The sequence below is a fragment of the Homarus americanus genome, unplaced genomic scaffold, assembly GCF_018991925.1.
Source record: "Homarus americanus isolate GMGI-L3 unplaced genomic scaffold, GMGI_Hamer_2.0 scaffold45562, whole genome shotgun sequence".
Lineage (NCBI taxonomy): Eukaryota > Metazoa > Arthropoda > Malacostraca > Decapoda > Nephropidae > Homarus > Homarus americanus.
In genome coordinates this window covers 2,205,331-2,226,420 of record NW_024744839.1, presented here as the reverse complement: position 1 = coordinate 2,226,420, position 21,090 = coordinate 2,205,331, and the positions used below count along the sequence as shown (strand labels likewise).

The 21,090-nt window shown below is 37.1% G+C and overlaps 1 protein-coding gene across 1 annotated transcript; it reads right to left on the bottom strand.

Moving 5' to 3' along the window:
* Positions 1–7,726: 7,726 nt before the first annotated feature.
* Positions 7,727–18,607, bottom strand: LOC121878078 (nudC domain-containing protein 1-like). The gene is made up of 10 exons (XM_042384064.1): positions 18,047–18,607; positions 15,035–15,183; positions 14,640–14,846; positions 14,158–14,374; positions 11,728–11,940; positions 10,863–11,021; positions 10,193–10,350; positions 9,816–9,977; positions 8,881–9,043; positions 7,727–7,982 (listed from the first exon to the last, which is right to left on the bottom strand). Exons 1-10 carry the CDS (start codon positions 18,159–18,161, stop codon positions 7,744–7,746), a joined length of 1,782 nt encoding a protein of 593 aa, XP_042239998.1. The 5' UTR covers positions 18,162–18,607; the 3' UTR covers positions 7,727–7,743.
* Positions 18,608–21,090: the final 2,483 nt, after the last annotated feature.

Below are 21,090 nucleotides of genomic sequence, written 5' to 3'. Positions count from 1 at the left end.
AATTAAGGTTGAAGGAACAATAACAGAAATATTAATGGGCAAAGTTGATGGTATAGGAGGGCCAGGGGAAGGCAAAGACTGGGATGGATGAATCAATTTAAAAACTGGGTCCCCAGAGAATACAAAACCTTGGGAGATTGGTAAAATAGCCCAAGAACGTTAGTAAGTCATAAATCAGCAGATCAAGAAGTGAATAATTTTTCCTACTGATCTAGTGAGATGTATTTTAATTTGTGCATGGATAGTAATAATAATAATGTTACATCTTTATGAGGCTTTTTGTAAAAACGATATTTTGTGATCAACTCGCCAGCTCTACTAATTGGTGTCGTTCTAAACATGACCGATTTGTTCCCATTATATCCCTACGATATTAAATATTTATTACTGCAAAGATATGAGATTGAATACATTTATTCCACTGACCTATTATTTTTATATTAATTTTACTAATTGATATATATAACGAACACAAACTTTATATATATTTAATAATTTCGGTTAAATATGGCAGTTTTAATGCACACAACTCACTGACGCGCCAACACTTGAAGACCATCGGTGTCCGCCTCAAAAAAAGTTTCCTTAAAACCTACTACCATCAGGTGCTTTCCGACAGTTTCTTTGTAAAGCGTATTTAGAATAATGGTGCTGCAAATATTCAAGACGAAATTTATGCCATAGAAATATCAGAAAGCTATTTAGACAAAGAAAATAAAGTGCTATTACCTAAAGTCATGATCCGACCTAACATTATTCAAGTGCTCAATGATAAAAATACCGATAGTTTATAATTCTAGTCAGATTTTGATTCTGCTAAATGATATATATAGAGTGATGTTTTAAGATATATAATGGGTATTTGAGTGAATTAACTGAAGTGAGCGTGTTGTCGGGGTGTGAGGCTGTGACGTCACCAACTACACTGGTGAGTACAAAAGCTAAATTATCATGACAAACTAGGGTAATTAATTATCATGACACACTAGGGTAATTAATTATCATGACAAACTAGGGTAATTTCTGAGACCACCACTACCACTATACAGGAGTTGTTCACTTTCGTTAATTTTTTTCACATGTTCTTATCATCATATTAAGTATTTTAAAATAAACGGCAACTTTCTATTTTATGTATACTGTATGTATATTTTTTGTTATTTTTGTTAGATTTTCTCTCAATACGATCATAATCACCTGTAGTGGGCAGGGCATGAAGGATGAGGGAAATTGCCGGGCAAAACGCGATGGAAAACCGATCATATGTGATTAAAATGATGACTCTACGTGTTTGTATGTGAAAAAAAATTATTATTTACTGTTTAATACTACTAAAAAAATCTGCCGAGTCACCGTGATAGTTTTAAGGCGTTTTAAGATGCACGGAATAGCTAACGTGTTAACTTTCCCGGACTGTCATTAAAAATACGACATTGTACAATATCTTGGGAATAACTGTTGTACAACCCTGTCTTCAGAAAACAATAAAATTGGGAGAACTGTTATTTGGACACAATACGGAAAGAGATAGTGAAGAAAATATATAGAAAATTATGGAAAGAAAGACAAAATGGAAAAAAGTCAATTAGTCAACAATAAATAAGAAAACAAAAAGGTGGGTGGTCCAGACTCTGGGGTGGGGGCTTCAAACCACACTATCTAAAGATGATGTCTCTCTCGGCTAGGTGTTCGCATATCTATAAACGAAATACGACGAATTTCAGGTTCGTTTGTCTTAATTTTTGCACTTACAGAACTGTAATCAACTTGTTCACCCTTATTTAAAGTAGCTTATGAGTAATGATATAAAGGTTTCAATCATATTTGAGTAATTTATCAATATTGTTACACTAATGAAATCGGACAGCGCCCACTTAAAAATGGGCGGAGCCAAAACTGGTTTCAACCTGGCGCAATCCTTTGAAATCCTTTCACGCCTTACGCTTTGTTTTAGGTCCTATCCAATATACTACCGTATATATAATTATTTTGATTAATATATCACAGTTTTTATTGTCTTATATGCCCCCAACTCTTCAATATTAATCAAAATATTCTCCAAAAGCGGCCTTGCAGATCTGCATATTTTCAGTGACAGAAACGCTGATTGGTTGTTAGCAATTTGGGTGCAGCTCAAGGCTAACGCCAGATTGAGGTGTTAGCTTTTTCCCCTTGAACGTTCCACGCGTACAACTCTAAAGCAGCGTCTGAGCAGACAGAATAGCTAACGCGTTGGCTATTCCGTGCATCTGAAACGCCTTACAATAATCACCTTAGTCTTGCGAGCAATGACAAAACAACAGTGGTGCCTTTTGATGGTGCTGTGAGCTTAGTATAGGAAATTTGGATTATTGAAGTACAGTACCTCTTTTAACTTGATTAATTATTATTGGTTAAATGAAAGCAAGAGTGATTAAATCGAGTATAAAGTTAAATATATCCGATAAAAGTTAATGTCAGCCGTCAACAACCTACACCTTTAGGGAAATATATTTAATTGGCATTGTGTGTGTTTGTCTGTCTGTAAATTAATAGCAGATGTAAAGAAGGGCTTAAAAATGGGGAAGATTTGTAGGAAAGTGGAACAGTAATGTATATACCGTGCCAGGGTGAGCTAATGCCCCCACCCCACTAAAAAAGAAGTATCCATACCTGGAGCTGGGGGACGCCCGCCCCGCAAGGGGTCAAAGCTCAAGGTTGAAAAAGCCGCAAGTCCAGAAAACTGTGATTAAGAACTTTTTCGGAGTGCGAGTTGTAAACTCTTGAAACAATCTACCAGAGAGTGTTGTGACGGCACCGAGTGTGAGCCGTTTCAAGACCAGACTTGACCAGGACTAGAGCAAGCTCAGATACATTCAGGAGCCAGTGCTTGCCAAGTACTGGGCAAGGTGAAGATGTCGATCAGTCACTTCATTTACAAAACTGTGTCCACAACTACTGTGTTCATTCCGAGACAAGACCTCAGTGAGAGAAAATGAGACATACATATCATTTGGGACCAGGTGATGATTGTAAAGTTCTATCCTCCATTTTCTACCTCTCCTGAAAAGCCAACCTCCTCGTCCTTAAAAGGTTTTTTACTTCTTCAGGTATAGAGGGAGTTACTAAGGTTGTCTGCTGGCCGAGTGATGGCCTTATAGTCACCTTAGGTGACTGGGGACAGTCTGAATAACTAATGGATATAATGAGTATCATTAACGTCCCCATCCAGGCAGATGTCTTTCTTGTCGACAACGCCGTGTGGGGGAGTTATTTCCCACGACGAGATGCAGCACTTAGAATAAAATGAGCTACAAGACCAAATAAAAGATGTAGAAGTATGGAAACTCCACAACAGCCCTGGCTGTATTTTGCCACAAACTGCCCGAGACATTACACTGGGATGGGACAGTCCCAATGAAGCCATACACACCAAGACCCACCTGGTACTACAAATGCCAGCGCTATGGGCACACAGCTAAGAAATGCCAGGCTCAGGTAGTTTGCGCTACGTGCGGGACCACCGGATACCAGCACACTATATGTTTGGCGACCGACAAGAAATGCACAGCTTGTGGCAGCCCTCACTCCTTCCTCGACCGGGAGTTTCCCAAGTGGAGGGAGGAGTGCAGGGTAGCTAATCTGCAAAATAAGAAACACCTTAGCAACAAGGAGGCTCTCCTTGCAATGAAGGAACAAGAAAGGAAGAAACAAGAACAAAACAACACAAGAATCAGAAAAAAAGAGAAAGAACAACATGAAAAAGATGATCTAGATACGATAACAGTAGTAAACTCAAGAGTTTATTAACCTCTACGAGTCATTACCAAGCATAAAACACAACAAAGGAGAACAAGAAGAAAAATGGGTCGTAAAAATAAACATCAGAAGAACAAGAGGAAGAGATCAAACGAACAAGACTACAGCCGTAATAACCATCGATGTTAATGGTCAGTAAAATAAATGAACGAACGAATTGTGTTAAAGAAATGCTGTGACTTTGAGTTCGGTGCATTCTGTTAACGAATTCACAAATTTTGTGTCTGGGATTGGCTGCAGAAGTCCTTTACCAGAGCATTTCTGCAGTGCAGGCTGTGTAGACATTCCATTACAGAGTACAACTTTGCAATCTACACCCTCCATCTCTCACAAGAAAAAGGAAATGAGAAAGACATTATTTGATGACGACCTGTATGTTTCCCCCGCTGTTATGAAACATTTCACCCTTGAACAGCAAGAAATACATTGCAAGCCGTGTGATGACTGCAGTCGATTACTGATTTCTTGTTTATAATGTGGCCGATTACAATGTACACGTTGCGGACCCCTGGTGTAGATAATATTTAGGTGAACAAATGTGATTTATGTAAGAAATATACAGTACTGTATATAATTTACAGAAGCAATTAATTATTTCACCTAAATATTTTAGAAACACCATTCTTAATTATAAATGGAAATTTGAAGTACTGTACTGTATACATGCATGTTGCAAGTGTGTTGAAATTTTGATTCTTGTACACTTACATATTTGAAAATTAAATATAAACATTGTCCAATAAGTTCTATGTCTTCCTCGCTCATTGCTGTGAATGGGTTCATACGATCAAGTACAATTCTGTGGATTCATCTTCTGTGTTATCTTAGCACCTCCTCCAACCTTGCCTGTCTCTTGTCTATGTTGGTCTGTTATGTTATCCCTAAAATATCAGATCTGAACTTGTCGATTATATAGTGTGAGGGAAACCCATACTGAATGGATTTTGGTCGTGTTTTTCTGGGTTAGGGATACATGTGTCCGGTGCTGGATCCCAGTCTGTTTTGCAAGGAGATCCGAGTTAAGTGAGTCCGGGTTAGAGGGAGTTTACTGTATTGCTTAATTTTTACAAAACTCTTACACATTAATATTATGGTAACTTAACTTTTATTTATATTTTGGAAAGCGATGTAATTTCAAATGGTTGTAATTCCTCTTGTCTTCCCACACATGACAGAGTCATGAGTACTTGTCTTTGGAACAATTTTTTCACATTTGATAAGTTTAACATGCTGCAGTCTTCTCCTCAAGTGTAAATAAGGCAGCCAAAGACTCATTTGGATTAGCACTATCTACATTTAGAATGACATGCTCCAAGGCATCTACATTGATATGCGGGAGTAATAGCTCTTTCCTTTATATTTCTTGGTTCAGGCTACACACCTGAGTGTGTAGTTTTGATTTGTTTCCCCACTCCATTACAGTACAGTATGTACTATAGTTTGTTTGTTTATCATAAGAAACATAAGCACATTGAGATGACTTTTCTACAAATTCTGTGGTTATTGACATGTAAAGATGACATAAGGTACAGTCATATGAGAGGTGACTGACATATTTTGGCTTTGTAGAAACTTAACACTTGTAGGCACTTTTATTACTTTTTATAGTTATTTTTACATTATATTAATGTTTTTAACACGATTTATGCGTCATATTTGGATACACACAGACTTAGCATAAAACAGTGAATGATGCAGACGAAGTATATGTGAAACACATTATGTATAATGAAAATGCCATATATTTGTTAGCGACGTATACGTGAAGTGACATATACCGGTACAACGTATATCGAGGACCCCATTGTATGTGCATCCCGTGCCCAAACATACAAGAGGGATACACAGTACTACTAACTGGTTCTTTAGTATCTATTTGTTTTCACCTCAAGCTTTTTTAAGTACTACTGTACACCACCTCCCTATATCATCATCCTAATCAGGGAAATGTTTTCACCACCCTGGTACGGCAAATGATTGTGACAACCTACATAAAATAACACCTTTCTCTGAAGGAATTAAATGTCCCTCCTGATATATGGTTCACAAAATACTAACTGTTTTTCATATCATGTAAATGTCAAAATAAAATTTCTTTCATACCTTCAGTCTCTGAGCAAATACATTGCCATGCTTCAGGAAACTTACAAAAGTTCAGTCGTTATTTCTGACTTATAGAAAGAAAGGCCAGGTTGAATGACTGCAACACATTTAGTAATACAGGTACCTGTACACGAATACAATACAGTACAGTACAGGCAAACCCTGATTCAAGAAAGGATTACATTTCTTAAATAACTCATAAATTAATACACATTTTCCCTTCAACTCTCATTATATAATTGGATATGTTCTTCAATGGAAAAACCCCCCAAAACACTCGACCCTTAATGAGCTATTACATCACCATTTGTTTACATGGCACAGACACTTGATCTATGACCAGTGTTTCTTGAGTGTGTTTTATGTTTAACAGGGATTTTATTTTGCTTTCACAATGCCCTTAAACAAACTCAAAAGTGATAGACCTGAGACTGACAATGCTAAAAGGAAATGTAAAATGCTTAGTGTAAAAAAAAAAAGTTAATTTACAATAACTGAGCCTAGGACACTCCCACCAGCCAAGATGTCCGAGCTAACTGGGCTGATTGCTCCACTCTTCCTCCCTTTTGCGTTCTCCACACTTCAAAATGCTTTTTCACTTCCAAATATCATATTTTCTCAAAGAAATCTACACCTTTATTGTCTAGTCCCCGATAAAGTATAATTAGCCATGAGTTCGATGTGATTCAAGGTTTCCGAGCAATGTTATTCGACCCATTTCTGAACGGTTGGTAGTTCTACATCCACGACCTTTGAGTATGAATGAGTATACAGTATACGTTTTTGAATGATGTGAATCCTCCGTGGCTTCAGATCATATATTACATGACTTGGAGTAGATATCGTAAATGGATATCAAAGCCATGCCTATCTCATATACGGGGGTCACTTAAACTTACAACCACAAATGTCTTAGCACAGGATGGATGGAGGGTTGTCATTATCATCATCAGTCAGTGGGTGGTTTACATGTGTCTTGCTTCTACCCAGCACAGTACATACATTATTATAGCTTAATGGATTTCTTGTTATATTGAAGTACATTACCTAGAATACCACACCATAAAATGATCACTCCCTCCCCCCATCTCTAGCTGTTGTTGAAATGGCAAGCAGGCATTCCAACTTATGATGATGGATTGGGGATCATATCAAAGCATTGTCTAGTGGTTTAATTTATAGTAATGGAAAATGTAATGGTACTATTTTAGAGGACTGCACATAATTAGCACAAGAAGTTTTTATTTTTTTATTTTCCACATATTAGACGAGAGTAACTGAGGAGAAATTGGACAATTAGGCAACTGGCTGAGTGACTGTGTGGTGGAGAGGAGTCTACTTGTCTGCACACGAGTTTGAGGAGTAAGTTATATGGTGAATGATGGCACGCTGAAAGCTTATTTGTGGACATAGTAATTATACGGTATTGCGAGTGTTAGAGAATATTGAAATTACCTGTAGTTAAATAATTAAGCGAATTGGTAATAAATAATTGAATCATTTTAGCATATTTTCATTATTGATAGTCAGTTAAGGGTTTCTTTCATAACCTCTGGGTTTTTGCTCATAAATCAAAGCGTGGGACAAAATAGAAAGAAAATTCATTACGTACTGTGAAATTTTGCAAATCATAAACATTAAGATCAGGGTCTGCCTGTAGAATGAGTGGCCAGACATAACACTCATTCTATACAGTACTCTACATTGTGTATTTAAAAATTCTGGCAGTGAATCATTACAGTAGAAGTACAAATAATTCTCAACAATATAACTCACCCTTAAAGAGGTCATTGGACAATGTTCCACATAAATAAAATGGACAACACAGGGTGCATACAATGTTTATTGGCTGCGTAAACAGTAAGCATAAATGGTTTGATCTGTTAATACAAAGAGGACATTGGGTGAAGTATGAAGACCCAGTATCTCACTATGTGTCTTCATGGAGATCACCAACTGCCGTGCCACTGTGTTCATCCTCTTCCCTGATTTTCTGTTGCGCAGTTCTCCACCAAAGGCCTCAGGTTGGAAGAATACATAAATATGGCTTTTAACATCTGCTACTGCAACATAGGAGATATCTGCAAGGATGATGAAATTGTGTTATGTACAAATAAAAAAATTAGCACAATGCAAGGGTAATGTCATACAACATACAAGAGCCCAGTCTGATCTCGAGCTGAAGGTACAGAGGTCTCGTCAGCCTGTCAACATAAGGCTCCATATATCTCGATAGATAATAGATCAGAGGAAGATGGGCAAACATTCAATTTTTGTTTTTATTCACATAAATGAAACAAATGTTGAAATGATATGGGAACATGAAGAATAAATATAAATTAAATGACTATTAAACAACAAAGGGTAACAAAGATGAGACAGGGCAGAGTGCATAGTATGTGAAGCTGGTCACATGTAACTATAATTATGTAGTAGTATATTTTGTTTTTTACAATATATTGTACATGTGCAGTACTGTTTGCATAATTAAATACAGCTCTGTGTCTGACCGACTATAATCTGATGTGGAAACATTCGCCAGTGTCCAGAAAAAACCTGTAGGTATGCAATTTTCTCAGGGATAAAAAATTTTTCTCAATACCCAGAAGTCTCTCAATACCGGAACTGCCCTCCACCAACTGTACAGTACTACAGTATACTGAATCTTGGTAAAAAAACAAAAAAACAAAAAACTAACTTTAAATTCTTTTGAATTGGGGCATCGTAAATTTTTCTACAACAGCATAAAAACTTGTCACGAAAAAAAAAATTTATGCAAGAAAACATTGAGTGTCAATTTGGGAAAAGACCACATATACTGCAGAGACAAGTGGAAGGACAATAAAAGAGACATAAAAACAAATAGGTAAGAGTGAATTTCTCATACGATCAACAGGTATAAAAATGTTATAATACAAGAACAGGATTTGTGATTTTAAACATGATCAAAGATTAAACACACCAATGATAATTCCTTACCTGGAGCTGCACAAGTAAACTTTGCCATAGTCTTGGAGGCCTTCACATAACCAAAAGCATTATAAGTGGCTACATGAGTGAATGTGTCCTCTCCACTTGGCTGCCACAAGATGCCGTCAACATCGTGGCGGAGACAAAAGGCTGGAACCTTTGTTTCATCAACCTGCAGTGATATTAATTACATTAAAATTTTCCTGTCTATTTATTTAAAAGAAATTTTTTTACTTACTTGTAATACTTTATGCTCCCTTAAACAAATGCTTGATTGTATCATTTTCCTGTACTGTACTTAATTACTGTACAAAACCGATATGTTCATATTGTTATATAAGGAAGAATACTTTATACTCCTCGTGATTTAGTTCTTCATTCAGAATAAAAAATTTAGTTGAAAATGAAAGAAAAGGCAAAGAATTTCGTAACCTTTGTTGTGGTCACGGAGACTTAAGAACTCATTGTGTACGTGAGAGGGTTTAAAACTTTTAGCCTTTCCCTTAATTATCATTAAGGCAGGCAGCACATGACAGAACTTTTTGTGGCAAGTGTACATAAGTATACAGTACTATTAACTAATCTGATACAAATATTCACACAAGCACTTAACAGACTTATACATCGGCTGTGATTCATTTACAAATTATTCATGTGTGCTACCATATAAAAATATTCAGTACTAAAAAGATACACATGTGCAGATGCATGCTCTTACTCACATATCGACACTTTTTTGCACAAATAAACTCAAAGGCACTCACAATACTTTTATACACATACACTCGTTCTTACATGCAGTCCCTTCTCACTAATGTCACATTATATGACCCTGCCAGATTAGCGTTGACCCGTGTTGTCAGTACTTTGGCCAATCCACAAACTGGGTCATCAGCAAAATGTAAATATATGCAGCATTTTAAACAACATAACAATCTTTTTACCCGGGAATTAAACAGATGTTGTGTTGGGCCAAGCTGTCCTAAATTAGATATATTATGAGTAGACCCATCAAGACGTATCATAAGTAAATCTTCACTGGCTTCATCACAAGCCTCCAGCTGTCCAGGATTATATGGGGGTTTCTCAGCATCTGGATTTGGGTTCTGTAACAAATTAAAAGAAATTATACCTCAAGTGATAAAACTTTTATAATCTCTGTATAATCTGTTGAATTAGCTATACCTGTATTTCACACTCTAAACCCATTCACCCAAACACAACCAGTTTGTTTCATATTAAACAATAACCTTCATCACTGTAAATCTCTTCACTGAGGTACAGAGAATGAACACAAATGTGAGTGCATTATTTCACATACCCATAAGTCTGATGTCAGATGAGCAAGTCTCTGGTTGACCTCTTCAACCATTTGGGGATCAAGTACTTCTTCTCCATGCATATCACTAGAATCAAATAAACCTTGCCATACTACTCCCTCTGATGCCTTGGGCAGGGTCAACTCCAGTTTATCATCATCTATTTAAAAAAAAAGGATAAGAAAAGAGGAGCTCCTCTCACAAAACATGAGAGACAACATTATTTTACAAGAGCAATGTGTTAATTAACCAAACGTTTAGATTTTCCCAAATTTATGAAAGAGTTCCATTTCTGACGAACCTTTATGAATCAGAATACTTTTCCCCATAGAATCTCACAATAAAAGCTAAGATAAGACCCCCCCCCCACAAAAAACTACAGTTAGTTCTATAACACTGCTCAGTAAGTCCCCGAAATATGCAAGAGATACGTTCTTGAAAACCCTTGCATAAACCATAATCACACATGTTCAATGGGAAAAAATTAGGATGTGTTCCATAACCCAAAACGAAAATATTTCAGACCAATTTTCAAAAAAATTTCAAGACAAACCATAAAACAAACCAATAAATATTATTTTTAAGATAATAGATAAAGCAAGGGTACAGTACAGTGTACTTAACAATAAAATCAGATACAATACATCAGCTTGGGTAGATGAAAAGCCTTACTCAGTATCCAAGTAACCAGATCAGCTTGGACAGGATTACTCAAGTGTCCAAAAAGAATATGGTGGTCCTGGACATGAACACTCAGCTCTTGTGCAGTAACCTGTACTTTTAAGTCCTTCTTGGTAGTTGAGCCAATGTTCATCCACACAGTAACATCCTCTGTTCAGAAGAGAAAAGTAAACATATATATGGTATACTGTACATGTTTATATATCCCCTTTAGCCAGAACTCCCCAAAACCTGGAATTGAAAGTGGCTCAGAATTTTTCCGGGAAACTCTCTCCATTCTGGGTTTGTGAACAAGTTTCCGAGAAAATTCCAGAAAATCTGTCATATAACAACCTAACTATTGACACATGAATTAGAAGTAGGTAGTAGGCAGCTATCAAACAGGGAGGTACTACTGCCTGGGAAGATATTGGAAGCACAATGTGTTGTCTAATGGTAAACCCTGCTGCCATATGGCATCACAAAAATTGTGACCAAGTCCTAGGTTGCTGATCTGACTTTCTGCCTCATTTACACACATTTGCAGGTCTCAATCGTTTCTCGTATTATTGACAACACAACATTCATATATCGTTTCTCACTATTGATCTTTTTTCATTTTTTCATTTCTTTATGGTTCTTTATTATTATTATTAGTAGTAGTAGGGGTAGTAGTGTAGTTATTGTTATTATTTTATTTATTATTTATTATAAGTTTTATTTACTGTGAACTTATTATTATTATTATTATTATTACATTTTTGCCCCCCAGGCCCAGATGTGGGTTAGTGACCTGTACCCGGGTGGGCAAATCCTCGTAAAAAAAAGAAGAAAAAAAAGTTACTAAAGTTAGACTGACTGCACATACTGTACATACCATTATTTTGCATGTAGGTAAACTTTGGTGCTTCTTCCTTCTTCTTTTCTGTAGGAGGATCAGGTTTTTTTAATGGTTGTAATGAGTCACCTATAAAAGAGTAGTTCTTATGGCACAGGACAATCAACCCTGAAGCTGTTTCATCTAAGGAACAGTATTCTAAAATTCCTTTTCCTGCAACAGTTCTAGTACGGCTTATTTCCCAAGTAGCACCTGAAAGTAAACAATAAGTATTTGAAAATTAAGTACTGTATACAGTACTGTACTGTATTAAGATTACAATAAAGAATATTTTCAACATAACAAACTTTTTGGGTGGGTCTAAACGTTTGTGTTGAACCAATATGGAGCCATATAATGTACTGTACAGTATACATATATATACTGTACTTACAGTTAAAGCTTTACAATCCAGCACTCACTGGGAAGTGACGGTGGGTGCCAGATGTTCACCAACTGTACGCTACTCTTAAACCTTTAAGGAACGTAGTCGCACTTACTTTAGGTATCTTATTCTGCCTTTTGCCAGACAATTTTATTCAGCAGAGAGGAACCACTACCACTCAATGGGTTAAAGATGGAGACTAAATATTTATCTTGGCCTTGATGTCATTGACTGCGGCTGAACTAACATTGTACTCCTGCATCAAATCAATGTGGCTTTTACCCTTCCCAAGGCAGCTGTATTTTTCTTATTTCTCTTTTAGAGTTCAAACTTTCTTTCACTATTAAGAAGAATGGTATCACTATGGCAATACCACAATGACAGACATAAACAAACTAACTGCAACAACTCTACTGTCTCCTTGGCAAACTAAAAATTAAAATAAATAAAAAGATATACAAATTGTAATGTATAATAAGCAATATACATTTCACTTATTTAATATAATACAAATACAGTCAAACAATCAGAATACCGTCCTCAAATCTAAGGGTTGGCGACCAAAGTCCTCCGCTCTAAACGTTCTCGAGCTGTTTTTACCAAAACTCTAAGTCTAAGGTTTTGTATCTCTCTGGGGACCCAGTTTTTAATATAATTCATCCATCCCAGTCTCTGCCTTCCCCTGGTCCTCCTACAGTCCAGTATGTTAAACGAATTGCTTTCAAAAACCGTGCACAAAACCTGCCACTATGCAAACAATGTAAACAAACCTTATGATGCAAGACTCAGGCTAGTGAACATGTTGGTAAACCAAGTATTTTTGTGTTAATTCATAAGTAAACCTTGTAAAATGATTGTCAACTGACCAACAAGAGACAGGAAACTGTTAGTTTAATGCAAAAATTGGTGTGTTGAAGCATTCTGAAATGGAGGAACAATTGTAGATATAACTAGTGCCCCTGCATGTATATGTGTGCGTGGTACAGGCCATCAAATGGATGCATTTTTTGGGGATCAAGGCTAGAATGGAACTGAGTACAATACTGTGTATTTGGATAAACCATTCCAGATTATTTTGATATAAAAATGGTGTTTCTAACTAAATTAGAATTTGTTTTATAGTCTCTAGTATAAACACTTCTTACATTTTTAGATAAAAAGATTGAATACTGTACCCATTATTATATGCATTTAATTTTTTTTAAGGATCTTTTATTGAAACATCCTTTTAGAGAACTTATTCAGAATCATTATGATGCCAAATTCATCTTTTGAACACAATTAGAACTGATGCTGTGGATAACATTTTACAGTACAGTACAGAATACAGTACACTTTTTTGCCTGTGGCTGAAGCCTTATACTGAATACAGTGGGGTATGCTATAACGAATCTAATTGGTTCTAGAACCTTGTTCGTTATAGCATTCGTTCGTTATAGGATTAATCCGTTCTAGGCCCCCAAATACAACCACTTAACACTGAAAAATATATAAAATTGTAAAAATTGTAAAAAGGTGCATAAATATGCATCTAAACCCCCGATATAAGGAATATCATTAATACTTGTAATAAAAGAAACAATAAATTAGTAAAAAAAAAAAAAAATTTTTTTAAATAATGTTCGTTGTAGGAGTTTCGTTCGTTATAGCATTCTCAATTTCATAGGTAAAACCGTTCGTTATAGGAATATTCGTAGTAGGATCCGTTCGTTATAGCATACCCCACTGTAATGGGGGTGATAAGTGTATCGTACAAAGTATAAGTTTGTTTCATATGGTATACATTTTTACTGCACTACAGTAGTACATATTAATAATAAAGTACTGTACTTATTAATTATTAACTTATGAGGTGGTTGAATCTTGAGGTAATGAGGCAGGAGGTGATTGTAAGACATTCCTAACGTACGTCACCAAAAGTGAAGCGGAAGTTATGCTTTCACTGTTAATTTCATTGACTACTGTTTCTACTGTACATACACTATATTTTTTTACACTTCTTTTTAAACTCAAAGAGACAGAAAATTTCCAGTAGCATAACTAACCATTGTAAGTAATGGTGAGCCAGTGTATAAGGTGAACAGCTGAAACCTTTGATTTCTCAAGTTTTTCGTCGACAATGACATACTGAGGATTGCTCATGAGATCTTGTGGTGTTGTGACAGAGAGAAGAAGACAATGGAGGTATCGCTTGTGATCGCTCCCAGCCTGCAGGCATGTATGGACGATGACGCTTTCTTCTGTACTGCTCTCAAAGCTTACCTGAAACAGTGGAACTGTACAATGAACACAAACCTGAATGTCAAATACTGTACACAGATGAGTGTGAGAGCTCAAAGCTGCATCTGCCACATAGTATATGAGCTGACTATCAGGTGTACACTCAAGTAAAGAACTACTGTACAGGAAACTACTAAGGTAATCTTCCAGGCTGTTGTAGACAACTGAAGTACAGTACTGTAAGTGCTTCTATTAAAACTAATTACAAAAATTATGAAATTGATAACTAACATTGAGTATGTCTTACCAGCCAGCTATGGGTGAGTGTTCTGTCTTGTGTCTCCAAGATGTGCAGACTACCCTGGCCATTGTTTACCACTGCTAGGTCATGGGAGGGGAAGTGTACACTTGCGTGATACTGTCCACTGCCAGCTCCATCCTCTTCACTCCCTTCTTCAGAGCTTCTTGATACATCTGCTTGCCACACCACTTCTCCAACACTCAATCTTGAATCCTAATCCGGAAATTTATTTCTAGTTGAAGGTTTATAACATATAGCATTTAATTAGAACTTACATTTTAAAATGACTCTCAACTGCCAAGAAGTCATCAAAAAATTAGTCAAACCAATTTCATACTACATATCACTCAAAATCAATAGTAAATTTATAGCTATTGTACAAAGTTATACACTGTACCTACCTCAGAATAATTACACTTGACAAGATGGCCTCTGTTACTGAAGTAGTACACACACAATGGATGAAAAGGATCTCCAAAGAAGTAATTGTGAAGGGCCTCCAGTCTTGTCCGAAGGTAACAATTAGAGCTATTTTTGCGTTTCTCAACTCCTGCAGAAATATTTGGGTTTTAAGAGATATGGTTTTTACTGTACAGTATCTTATATTATGATATAAGCTAGCAAGTTGTGTAGCCTTTCACTAAATCTGAGCCTGGGAGAGAAAAAAGATTTTATCAAGAATGTAAGTGGAGTACAGTATAGTGCTGTATAGTATTGTTATACAAAACTTTTTGGTTATAAAAAAATTGAAACATAGCCATCGTCCTAATTAAATAGCTATCAAAGGTCAGCGCAGCTATCTGCATGCGACCTATATAAAAATGCTATTGTTATCAAAAGTAACTTGGGTTGCTGGGCACAAAAACATAAAACTGAAGCATGTAGTACTATTTTGTTGCAAAAGGTGATGCAACAAGAAACCTGCAAGATATACCATACCATCATTGAGTACCCCTAGGCAGGGACTGCCAATACTTACTTACTCTACTGTATAATACTTTGCATCAGGGAAACATTATCCATGTGGACAGTATGCTCCAAACATAATACAGTAAAAAGGTAATGCAGTACATACTGTAGTCACCACTCTGAATACAGATTGTGGAGTTTCAGTCTCTGGTGCTGGAATGTGATACTCGGAGAACATTTATAGTGATAACTAAGGGAGGAGTATTAGCCTGTACTATACAGTATTTAGCTATTTCTAGCAGACACAGGCAGAGCTGACCCATGTACAGTAGTTACATTACTGTATTACTAAGGTTGATTATAGTGAGCTGCATGGCACAACTCTGGGTCATTTTTTATTATCCACCCATCACATTTTTTCTCATGAAAAATTTTTTTGGGGGCTAGTTTTCTTGCTGTTTTAGATAATTCTGACATTTATCTTTGGGGCAAATCACTTTTTTATTTTTAAGTTCCCACCCCCCTTCCACCCCAACAATGTAGGCGGCCACATTGGGAATGTGGTGTTTTGGGTGTGTGTGTGTGGGGGGAAGAGGGGTGAAAACGAGTGACTTTCACCAAAAATAAATGTCAGATTCATCTAAAGCACCAAGAAAACTAGCAAAAAATAAAATAAAATAAAAATTTTCATGAGAAAAAAGGTTAAAACTAAACTAGGTCTAGGTCTACGTCCTAACCTAACCAAACAGGCTGCGTCCTACTTAGCAGGGGGGCAAAAACCACCCGGACCCCGAAATGGAGCCGTGTTCTTTAGCCAGGGGGATGAAGGCACTGTCAGTGTAATACTGAAAATTTATGTAATTTCCATCCACTCACGCATCAAGGCGTGCTAACACAAACGAACGTATGAGAGCGATGTTGAGTGTCACCATAACATCAAATTGGGAATTAGAAAAATTTGTGATTATTACAACAAGTAAATTGCGAATATCACGTTTATTTTAAGAATGCCCCGCTAAAGTCAAGTATACTGTACATTCTTTCGTTTCTCGAAGAGATCTATTAAATGGTAAGAGGAAAAAAAGGTCATCGGTGGTTAACGAAAAATGACTCAACTCTGATTATATGGTCTTCCCAGAAATCCCTTTCTCTTTCACAAAATACACATAACTAAGCCAATTCTATCAATAGTCGATGATATTGTGGACAGTAAACAGCAACCACAGAATTCCGGAAATTCACTACACTCAAGCGATAGAACTATTTTTCCTATGATCATAGGTTAGGTTAGGTTGCTGTAATCTGCACTTTTACCGTGGGATTTTATAATTGTAAGATTTTGACGTTCATTTATTCAAAACTATGTTTTGATTAGTTTGAGAGTGCTATGCCTCATATAATTCATCACTAATAAGATGAACCAAACTAAACTACTGTACCTAACCTGACCTGAGGATCAAACAAACATGGCTGACCTCTGATGTTGCAGATATACAGTATACAGTATTCAAGAAAGAACATAAGAATGGAGGAAACTGTAGTGGGACTATTGGCCCATACTGGGCAATCCCATTTACACCCAACCCCTATTCCTCATTCGAGTTAATGATGATGTTTGGTAACTAGTTCCAGTCATCCACTACTCTATTTCCAAGCCAATTTTTACCTATTTTGTGTCTAAATCTAAATTTGTGAAATTTAAAACCATTGTTACAAGTTTGTGCCTGGTTGGATAGTTTGAGTACCTTTGTAATGTCCCCTTTGTTTAGCCCTGACTTCCATTTACACACCTCTATCATATCGCCCCTCACTCTGCGTCTCTCGAGGGAGTGCAAATTAAGATGCTTTAACCTGTCTCTGTACTCAAGGTTCCTAATGCCTGGGATTTTTTTACTTTTCATAGTGGATATTTTGCCATGAACGGCTAAGTTCCTACTAATGCTATTTTACCATGAGTGCGCTTTGATTGGCTAAATACTTTCTGCTTAATATGACGGGGGGTCCGCCTCCTGGCTAGGAAGTTAGGTAAGGTTAGGTAGGTTTCTTTGGTTGGTTAGGTCAGGTTCTATTAGGTTCTAGTAAATGTCGCCTCTTTTATAATATGTTTCCATAAACAGCAGAAATATGGTTAGTTATGTTTAAGGCTACACAACGATCGATTCATGGTACCGGTATGGAATTAAAATTACTTATTACAAAATTAAATAAAAATTCCGCAAAGGTGTAGTAAAAATTCCTAAAATATGTAATTTAGTTACATAAGACGGTCAGTTATTCCTATAGTTCTGGGTGAATAATGTTTACTATTGTCCACAACTTGAGTGACATAACCTTAGGAAAGCCATTGATATTTAGTACTAAGAAAGTTTATTTAAGGTTTACTATCGGAAAGAATAATAAATTACCAATATTTATCACAAATAATATTAGGGTGGTGTTAGTTTACACATATGAGCTGATGGCCTCATATTAATGACAGCTTTAGGGAAGGCTGAGTGACTTACCTTCAGTTAGTGGTTGGGTGTAAAGGGTCACATTAGCTTCAGAGGACAGTTTATACCCATCAAAGTTGGCATTAAGAAGCTTGGGGTTAGGCTTCAGCGTCACAGTCTTCGACATTATCAACACACAATTTTTATACAGAGCTTCAAATAAAACACCTTTGACTTATAACTCTATTGCTGCTTTAATTCACTCTCCACTCAAATCACCTCACAGCCACTAACACCTGACAGACACTTGGACAACACGAGTCCCGAGAGACCACCTTATGACGTCATTACCATTGATGATGTAATATGGTTTTCAATTGAATGAATACCTGTACTCATTTAGTCTCGACATTAATCGTTATAACAAATGTTTCCAGAAATACTGAATTTTAACGTGCACTGGGCAACTGACTATGACGTGAATTATACATTTGTGATAGCTTACACGCGTGAATGTATGAGTTTTAACAGGCAGGGGGTACCATATCTTTACGTCACTTAATAGGATGATATCATATGATTATTAATTTTCATAGGTATGTGTACTGTATATATACTGTACAGTCTGTCCTTATAGTACATGGTATCGACACATACCAACCCGGCAACCGTTCGTACGATTAGTAATCCAAGCGGTGAAACGATAAATGAATATAATAGTTAACCATTTACAGTTATCATTTTCTTTTATTGTATCGTCATCAAGAACATAGAAGGAGATTCTTAAATATTTTGTAATTTCCCCACTTTATTCTCTTCGTCATTGATCGACCACTTATCAACTTGCTAGCCGTTCAGTCATATGGTCTTTTTTTTCTACTTTGTTATAACCTTTATTTTACGGTCTTATGACAGCCGATCAGTGGCGAAGAGGGTAATAATAACAAAGTAAAAGGAGTATTAAGAGAAAATCTTCGATGCTTGTTCGGGTCACCTCTGGGTAACATCATCTTATCCTTTTCGCCACTGATCAACTCGTTAGCCACTTGGGCGGTCGGTCACGTCTCTGTTACGCACTGTTGGCAAGTACTGGGCATGAACTGGCTCCTGAATGTATCTGAACCTGCTACAGTGCTGGTCAAGTCTGGTCTTGTATGAGCTCACACTCGGCGCCATCACAATACTCTTTGGCAGATTGTTCCAAGAATTCACAACTATCATCCCGAAAAAAACTGTCCTGGCAATTTTCTGAATTTGTGGCTTCTTCAACCTAAGTTGTGACCTCTAGCCAGCTCCAGGTATGAACAGTCATCTATTGAGTAATGTCTTCTGGGAAGTTTAGAAACTTCTGTTAAGTCATCCATTTCTTATAGCCCTCTTAGTTATCACATCGTTTTTATGACATACAATTATCCAAAGAACATCTGTGGAACTGCTCCTCCAGGTGTTAGCCGTCTGCTCCGCCTTTACCTCTTTCTTTTTAAGGGGGAACTTTTATGACGCAATTTAAATGGCTGTTCGAAATGATAAACATTTTCCAAGTTAAAGAACTTTAATTGTTTTAAAGACGATTTCTAGAGGCGGTGTAATGGTCGGTGTCAAACCTGTGAACGAGTTTAGAAAGTTATATTAAGGGATTTATATCTTGTGGTACCATGGTTCACTATTTCGATATACTGTGCTGAGATACTTTGACAAAAGTGGACCAGTTTGACAGATAACTAGATAGGGATTTATTCAGTAAAATCACCACACAGGTCAAATTGATTCAGCGTGTACAGTACATAGACAGTTCTGGTATATAATGTTCATAGACAACGCAAGTATACAATGTCGATAGACAATGCAGGTATATCAACACTGGTAAATGTTAAGTGGTATCGACCGAGGATAGGACACTAATGCGCATTTTAATCTAGAGAGTATGTGTATGGTATGGGACTCTGTCATACTAATACATATTAGCTCATAAAATGTGAGAGACCCGACACATTACAGAGGGGAACAAACACCCAAGCCACTTGACCTCATCATAACAAACGAGGAGGGTATGGTGGCCAAACTGGAACACCTTGCCCCAGTTGGCACCAGTCACCATACAGTGTTGTCATTCAGATTTAACTGTTACCTAGTTCAAGATAAGGCCAGGCCAAGGTGCAAATATTACAAGGGAAATTACAATGGGATGAGGGAAGAGATGAGGGGTATCAACTGGCCTGACTTATTAAGGTACAAGAACGCAGACACTACGCTGAATATCATAACTAGTAAAATGACCCATTTGATCGATAAATATATACCCAAGACCAAACCCAGTGCTTCTAGGAATACGAGGGGATCCCTACACATGAACCATGCGGCGGTCGACAAAATTAAGAAGAAAACCCAGAAATTCAAGACGTGGGTTGGGTCAAACGATGAGCAAGACAGGAGGATGTATGCAAGAGCCAGAAACCAAGCAAAGATAGAGTGTAGGAGGGCTGAAAAGGAGTTCCAAAGGCTGGTTGCACGCGAGGTCAAGTCAAACCCAAAGGCGTTTTACCGCTATGCAAAGTCGAAATTGAAAACGCGAGTAGGAGTATCAGACCTGAGGCTTGAAGATGGTAGTTACGCAGATTCTGACCAGGATAAAGCTGAGGCATTGAACAGCTTCTTTTCCTCAGTGTTCACAAGAGAGGATGCAACTAACCTTCCTGCGTTTGAGGACAGACGGTTCGACACAGCACTGACCCACATTGTGTTCACAGAAGAGGGTATTAGAAATAAACTGTCCAGGCTAAAGGTCCATAAGAGTCCTGGACCTGACATGGTGCATCCTAGAGTGCTAAGGGAGCTGTGCAACGAGCTTGCAGAGCCCCTGAAGATTCTGTTTTGTAAATGCCTGGATGAACAAATGGTCCCCAGTGAATGGAAAGTGGCTTATGTGAGTCCTATCTTCAAGAAGGGCGATAGGCACTCCACGAACAACTATAGACCGGTGAGCCTGACCAGCATAATATGTAAAGTACTTGAGAGTATTATCAGAGATGCAGCGATGGAACATCTACTACGAAACAACCTTGTAAAAGATTGCCAACACGGTTTTATGCCGGGGCGCTCTTGCTTGACACAATTGC